The 8,876-nt window shown below is 35.1% G+C and overlaps 1 protein-coding gene across 1 annotated transcript in view; it reads right to left on the bottom strand.

Moving 5' to 3' along the window:
* Positions 1–335: 335 nt before the first annotated feature.
* The window catches only part of LOC135224041 (protocadherin-11 X-linked-like), a 9,708-nt gene continuing 1,167 nt past the window's right edge, over positions 336–8,876 (bottom strand). The window contains exon 2 of the mRNA XM_064262962.1: positions 336–656. Within this exon, the coding sequence (XP_064119032.1) occupies positions 336–656 (321 nt within the window). The remainder of the gene's footprint in view (positions 657–8,876) is intronic.

Below are 8,876 nucleotides of genomic sequence, written 5' to 3' on the forward strand. Positions count from 1 at the left end.
AATTTTAAGAGGGAAAAAATTCGCATCAGAACCACAATGCAGTTCCACAAAAACCAATTCGCATCAGAGCACAAACTCTGTGATAAAGTAAACAAAACACTTAGAAATTTTTCGAGGATAAGGATTCTATAACCATTCATATCAAACATATGGTGAATTTCCCCAAAAAGTGTTCAGTGACAGTTTAATAATTTTATATGCAAAATGCATCTATAATACTAATTATTTTAGAAAGAGTTGGAACTATAGTAAAACAATACCGCTTCTTGGACACTGGAGGACAATGGTGTGTTGAGGGTTCTTGGACACTAGTGCTGTAAGTGTTTCTTGAGCACTTATGAAGTTTCTTGAGCACTGGAGGACAATGCTGTGTTAGGACTTTCTTGAGCACTGGGGGACAATGCTGTATTAGGTCTTTTCTTGAGCACTGCAGGACAATGCTGTATTAGGTCTTTCTTGAGCACTGCAGGACAATGCTGTATTAGGTCTTTCTTGAGCACTGCAGGACAATGCTGTATTAGGTCTTTCTTGAGCACTGGAGGACAATGCTGTATTAGGTCTTTCTTGAGCACTGGAGGACAATGCTGTATTAGGTCTTTCTTGAGCACTGGAGGACAATGCTGTATTAGGTCTTTCTTGAGCACTGGAGGACAGTGCTGTTTTAGTGGTTGTAACAAGGCATAATTTAAGTGGCAGCAGTGCAGTTCAGTTGTTTGGAACAGTATAAAGAAAAATCAAACTGTACAATGTGATCATTAGTAATTTTTAGTGAATCCACCCTAATATAGTACTTAACAGATGTAACTTATGGTGAAGAATACCTGGAGTTCCCAGTGCACTGTGGGCATTACTTATGGTGCTTTGCAGCATCCCCTCGGCCCCTAGCTGCAACCACTTTCATTCCTTCTGTTGAACTTCATTCATATTCCTTCCATTGTACTTTTCACCTAAATTGATTCCTAGTAACTTTGTCAAACTTGTTTTTTTTAATTTCAGAGCTGAATGACTCTAGGTCCCAGTGCTTGGTCCTTGGTCTAAATTTTATATTCTAATCTAACTTAACCCAAGTGGTATAGTTAGTGCTGCTGGCCTTTTGGCCATGGAAATTTTGGCTGCTGATCATTATGTATTGAATGATTTAATGTAGGCTGTTCAGTTTCATGGTGCAGGATTTAGACAAGTGATATTTTAATATAGTAGGTTTTTGTAGGTTTTACTGTAGGTAGCCGTGATAGGCACAAAGGCCGGGGGGTGGGGGGGGCCGGTTTTAGGAAGTATACTTTGCTTTTTCAGGATAGTTTTGAGGGAAGTTTATAGACAAAGGAAAGTCAATGTTAGTGGCATACTTTTGACTTTTAAATTAGTGCTGGTTATACAATCACAAGTCTACAGGGATGTTCTTATATTTGAATAAGTCATTGCATGGCATGACATTCTCCATGAACAATAACTTTTTTGTAGGGTATTTAGATTTTAGAGTAGATTTTAATTTTTTGCAAAAGTCTTCTGTAGTGACAGGGTATTGAAGTAAGTGTAACCGTTGCATTAACCTCACCCAACCCCACCAACTGCTTGGACATTTTCACTGACACTTATTGCATACTTGGCGCAGCAAGTAGTCTTGGAAACCGAGATTAAGGATCCTAGTCCTGGAAATACACTGGGGTAAGTTTTTTGGCGCCTATTTTGTACCATTGCACCGGTATTCTTGTGCTGGTGAAGTTGTTGACTTGGAGCAATTGGGTAATTGTGTAAACCATCTCTTGGTTGCCTTATTAACGGTGTTATTTCCTTCCTTGTGCAATTATTTTTCATAACTTTCAGGAATCTTGTTCTTGATTTGCTGGGAACATGTTCATATAAATTTATGGAATTTGATTTAAGCATATAAATTGCTTATGCATATGAAACCTGAAAACAGACTACTTGCAATCAGTTAGGTTCAAATGAAAGTAATAGTTTACTTAGTATACTTACAACCCGTGTTAATCCATTCATATCCTAATCCAACATGTTATACAGTTTTAGTTGTATTTTTCTTTTTTCCAGGTGAATTCCACCTTCAAAGAAATTGAGATGAAGGTACCAAGGATGACTTTAAACAAAAACTCGGGGAATTCTGAAATTACTAAGCAATAACTTACTTCGTTGGTGCTGGACTTGTTAGAGAATTGATGGAGTTTTAACCATTAACTCCTGGATTTCCTGTAAAATTTAAAATGCACAATAATTCGTGGCCTGGCTGTTTTAAATAGTTTAATTTCTTGTATAAATACAATGCTTAAGTAAACTCTTAACTTAGATTTGTGTATTTTGAGATTTGTATATTTGAGATTTTGTAAGTTCCATCCCAGCTACTTTGTTCTCTTCTCTTTATAGAAATAAAATATTTTCGGAAACTTCAATTTTCAGGATTCCTATGCTTTCGTAAAATTTCGTATATTCGGGAGTTGTGCAAAAATCCTTAAATATTCTTGGCTCTGCATTCAGCGACCTCTTCAATGTTGGGCAATTAGTTGCTAGAACTAAGCATTTTACTAGACTCGTGCACTGGCAAAGTTTGTCATGAGTTAATGTTGAATATCAAATTTTTATTTCCTTTTACTTAATGACCACTATGGGGCATTAAAAACTCTTTGAACATGACCTGGACTAGTGACAAGACTTAATTTGTGAAAGAAGTTAACAAAATAGATATGATTTTGCTCTAATTGTATGTGCTCTCATACCATACGTAGAGGTGAGAATAGTGCGGTAGAAGGTTTAGTTTTAAAACCTAAAATAATTGCTCTTAATAACAAAGCTTATTCAGTTAATTGATGTAACTGTTAAAAATTTTGCCTGGTTAAGCTAACGTACATACTCTGAAGTTTAACACCAATTTTCAAGCAGAACACCACAGGCAGCAGCGGCCAAAGACAAAATAAAAAAAAAGTACTCAAACTAATGTAAACTCAATGTTGTTACTAGTGAAATAGTCATTAAAAATTAAGTGGAGCAGGTGGAAATTAAGTGAATTTTGTTCCAGAAAACAAGCAGATTGCAAATTGGCAGTGCAATGGAAAATAAGCAAAATTCAAACTGCAAGGCAAATAAATGTAGAGCCTTTAAGCTGTAGTTTGCTATCTTAAACTGACGTGAATATTATGCATTGTAATTGAGTTAAAGAAGAAAAATGGGAGATTTGTTATTGGTGTCAACTGATGCGCGTTGAGCTACAAAAGCTTATTTTGCCAAGTTTTAGTACTACTGTAGATTTTGTAGTACCGGAATTCGATAAAAAATCTTATATGAAGTAAAGGAATATGGAAAGACTTAAATGAAACTCAGGCATATTCTACCACTAAAGGACATTGCCAAGGCCACAGATATAGGCCTTGTGCCCTTTACGTCACTTAATTGTGACTGGTTAACGCGGTACTATACCACACCGGGTTTGTGGACGGTAATTTAAAGTCATGGATTTTTTAATCCTATTTTATGAAAACTCCTATATAACTGAAGTGGCAAGGCAATAATAGAAAGAAAAAGTATGGTTATTCAGTAAGAACGAAAAGACTAAAATCTGGTGGACTCTTAAAGTGCCATAAATCATAATAGTAAATACAAAAATACTAAACTAGGTAAACCATTTAGATATTGAGTTTAATAAGATTAGATTTTTAAATATATCTTAAGTTTGATCAGGAAGAAACTCTTGAATCAATGTAATGGAAACCTTTTGAAAGTTTAAATCAACCATGCAGTACCCAGTACTTCAATAATGAATGGTTCAGACATTCCTGTAAACTTAGAAAGCATTCATTATTCAAAAATAGATGCTGATAACGTATAAGAGAATTCAGATCTTTTAAAGTACTTTACTTGAAATTTTGGGAAGTTACTGAGTACGGTTTTTCTATGGTGAACAATGAAATTCACATGTAAAGATAAAAAGCAATAAATTAAACTCTGCAAAATTTTCTTAATGGTTAGGTACTTCAATAGCTTAAAAGAAGCACGACTAATTGGCAATATTTCAGTGATTTTGTTCACTAACTTTGCTAATCTGGATATTGGCTTAGATCGTGAGTTTATACTTTAAATTCAATGATTGGTGTGAATGTTTAAAAGTTGAGCATTTGCTCCATGACTGAATTGCTTCAAAATGACTAAAGAAAAAAGTGTAGGGAAAAATGGGACTTGGGTGTTCAATAGCGTTTGAATTAATAGGTTCCCCATGAAAATTATAGGGACTAGACAGAAACTTCGGCTAAACTAAACTGGCGTCACTTTAATACTGAAATTGAAAAGTACTGAAATTGAAATTTAAAGATTTCTTAACCAGAACTCTTGCAAAACTCTTGCAAATATGAATTTTCCATAAAATTAATAACTACTTAATCAGCTTAATCACGTCCTATAACAACCAGGTCTTAAATCCTTCAGTGGTATTGACAATGGCCTGCATGCTTCTAACTAGGAACTTTTTATCTATATTATACCTGGTAGGCTGTACCACCTCACTACTGCACTAGGCTCGACCCTGTAGTTTTCAAATAGTTTTAAACTAGATTCGGTCCACTGATTTGGAAACATTACTTTGGTAAGCTCTGGAAGAAACTGGTCTGTATGATACTTTTCGTAGGTAATGGTAATCCGAAGATCCTGTAGTTTGTACAGACGAAGGCTGCACATACTTGGATGAGGTATTTACCCCACAAATCTACCATAGCATACTTGCAGGATTGTCATAAGCAGAATGTACATACTTTTAAAGGCCTGTCCACACGACCGGGCCTGATCGGCGGACCTCCCCTCTAACGGGCACACTTGACGGGCAAACCATCAAATTGCCTGATGTGTCTTGTAGCAAAATCACCATGGTGGTGCCCGATGGTTTGAGCTTCAACCCTGGCAGACGTACATTAACCATATACATTTCTTTTACAGAGCCATTCTTAGCACCATATTCTCTTCTTTTTCATCACACACAATTATCATTCTACAAAATTATCATTCTACAAAATATGTTTATCGTACTCCACTGAACACACTACTAGCATCGTCGGGCACGCCCACCTCTCCATCACCTCACCCATGGACAACATTCACGCATATCCCTACCAGAATTTGCCCGTCAACCCCTTCGGCTCTTTATTCGGTTTTTAAGGAGAGACTCATTCTAAACATCCATTAGATACCCCCTTTATTTTAGAGGTAGTTAATCCTTCGGGCCATCCCTAGGAGAGCTGTTAATTAATCAGCTCCGTTGTCTGGTAAAATTCAGATTTACTTTGTGGCTTTCGTTTTGGTGTACTATTGTTGCACTGTAAGCATTACTTAAGGTTCTTTGCCCCTAGCTGCAACCGCGTTCGTTCCTTATACTGTAACCCCTTTCATATTAATTTTTTTTTCATCTTAAGGCCTGTCCACACGCCCCGGCCTGATCGGTGGACCTCCCCTCTGACGGGCACACTTGACGGGCAAACCGCCCGATGGGTCTTGTAGCAAAATCACCATGGTGGTACTCGATGGCTTGAGCTTCGACCCTGGCAGACGTACGTTAACCATATACATTTCTTTTATTGAGCCATTCTTTGCACCATATTCTCTTCTTTTTCTTCTTTTTCATCACACACAAAGCAGTTATTATGCTACACTATCTTCTTTGCGGTGGGCACCATTTTTATCGTACCGCAATGAACACACGACTGGCATCGCCTCACCCGTGTGGACAACATTCACAGGTAAGCCCGCCAGAATTTACCCGTCAACTCTCCTCAACCCTCTCCTGGCAATTGATTCGTTGTGCAACTGCGAGATTTTCGTCCAGTTACACTTTCCAAACCTTGACTGTCAATTTCCGTTTCAGGGCTGAACGACCTCATAGGTCCCAGTGCTTGGCCCTTGGCCTAAATACCATATTAAATTCAAAGTGCTGTTGCAAATCATGAAATATTAACCATAGGGAATAGGGTCTAGTATAAATGTGCGATGTGAGGGTATATATCTAATATAGTGATATATATTATATATATATATATATATAATATATATATATTATATATATATATATATATATATATATATATATATATATATATATAATGATATATATATATATATAGATTATATATATTTATTATATTAGGTTTATAATATATATAATGTATATAGTTTGTATATATAATCGTATATATGATATATATATGTATATATTTTGTTATGTATGTATTTATGTATTATATGTATATATGTATGTAGTGTTATATGTAGTATGTATGTTGTGTGATATATGTATATGGTTATGTTATAGTATAATGTATATTATTATGTATGTGTATGTATGTTGTATATTTGTATGTATAGTATATGTTATATCTATGTATATGTGTATGTAGTGGTATATGTATGTAATATATGTGTGTGTATATATGTATGTGTATGTGTGATATGTATGTATATAGTGTGTGTATATATGTATGTGATGTGTGTATGTTATATGTATATGTTTATTATATTATTATATATATATATATACATATATATATATATATATATATATATCTATATATATATATATATATATATATATATATTATATATATATATATATATATATATATAATATATATATTATATATATAACGTATATAATTTTTTTTTATATATAAAATGCTGCTCAGTTTTTCGCGCACTGACTTCAGCTGTAGTATCTACCAGTGGGTCCTGGGGTGTACTAAAGTGGATGAAAGTGATGTATGTTTTCATAGCGCTCTGATTTCTTTATAACGCGTACAATGTGGAAAGTACCTGCCGATGAGGTGTGGGGGTAGGTCGTCATTTTTCTAAAGCTGAAATGTTCGAGCTAATGAAGTGATAAAACCAAGTCAATAAAACACACAAGCGACTTACTGCACACATTTCACAAACAGGTGGAATACAAGTTAACTAGTTTATACAAATTTGACTGCTATTACAATCATCCAACCAGTGTTGCCAATTGGTATGTGTTTACCCTCCAAACTGGGTATAATACATATACTACAAACATAAACTAATTTCACTTATTTCCCCGGTTTTGTGGAAGTATTATACCCAGTTTGGAGGGTAAATACATACCAATTGGTAACACTGGCTGGATGATTGTAATAGCAGTCAAATTTGTATAAACTAGTTAACTTGTATTCCACCTGTTTGTGAAGTGTGTGCAATGAGTCGCTTGTGGGTTTTAATGACTTGGTTTTACTAAAGCGGAGCCTTGGCGGACTCGCTCTTATTTCACCTCCCTTGTTTGACAAGCTTAATTGTGAAATGAGGAGTGCCACTGTCTGGCTTCCATTAAAGATCGCGAATACAGGCACGGTGTAATCCAAAGTTCCGCTGAAATTTGTACAAAGCTTATTCCAATTACCGACGTCCACAAAAAATCATGGGATTACAAATCGACCTTATCGATCAAAGGTTCTGAGAAACCTTGAGTAATGAAAGTGCACAAATGAGTGGAATTTTAGACTCAGTCGCAGATTATGAAGTTGATATGGGAAGCAGCCATGAAAGCCTCTCGTTATTAAAGATTTCATAAAAGGGATCCTTATAATTTTTTATTTAGCTAGATATCTCTATCTTTTCGATTAAAATATTACGTAAAAAAACAGTTCGTATTAAATACACCGAAGAAAGTGGAGACTTCCGTCCATAAAGGTGTGAACCGTGGGATTTCAAATTCACGAACTAAATGCTAATCAGGTGAACGGTTAATAATGAATACAGAAATCATGTCTGAGAGGGATAGAATAGAACAATATTAAATAATTATCAATAATAATTATCAATACTTATATTTGCGAAATGGCAATATTTTTTTTATACCAGTCTTCTCCACTTGGTGATCACAACTACTTGGTAGAAATCAGATTACTTGAAATTAGGTTTTCCGTCGTATCTCTTCATATCTATTTGGTCTCATTTTAAGAAAATGTTTGAGAATTGTGGGGATATACGATAGACACTCGACAGAGTGACTGTATTCATTATTATTCCTGATGATCACGCGAGTACATGGGACGAGACCTCAACGGACATCGACTTGCTTTGCAAGGTGACAGAAAATCTATGTAATAAAAAAAAGCCACTGTAGAAAAACAAAATTTAAGTGAATAAATATTCACTTCTAAGGAGCTGTAGTTTAAGTTCTGGCGTTAAGGCCATGTCACTAACACCGATAAACGAAGTTTTGTCATTTTAGAATTAAAACATTCCCTGGGTTTGCTTGATGTTCGCAATGCCATTCAAGTTTTCTTCGAATTAATTAAGGTTAATTTCGAGCCGACTATTTTTAATTTTATGGCAAAATGTACCGATACAAATTTGGAGTCGCTATAGTTCGCCTCTTCAGGTTTTTAGTAATTGCTATTCTATATATAGAATACTTCGAAATTTAATTACTTGCATCGCTACTGTTCCCCTAAACTTACGTCCTATTATAGGGATTGGTTACGTTGGCGATATTTTTGCAATATGTCCCCATAATGATGGGTGTTTTAGTTAGTTCTGTGAAGCACTTGATAAGCTTTCCCAGAGTACTGAATTTAGTTGTGAATAGGAAAATAATGCCTGCTAGACATTTCTTGACGTTGAAGTTCACGGATCAGGTATTCAATAAGAATTTAATGTACTTGTATATAGGATGTTCACCCACTCAGTTACCTACATTACTTCTCTAATCACTTAACCTTTAAGATCAGTATAATTTCAGGAATTTCTTATAGTTGATGAGTGAGAGAGAGAGAGAGAGAGAGAGAGAGAGAGAGAGAGAGAGAGAGAGAGAGAAATAATGTATATAATACATTTAGCCAATTAGGATATCACGAACATTTTATTTTTAAAGCCTT

This window comes from Macrobrachium nipponense, chromosome 10, assembly GCF_015104395.2.
Source record: "Macrobrachium nipponense isolate FS-2020 chromosome 10, ASM1510439v2, whole genome shotgun sequence".
NCBI classification, from domain to species: Eukaryota; Metazoa; Arthropoda; class Malacostraca; order Decapoda; family Palaemonidae; genus Macrobrachium; species Macrobrachium nipponense.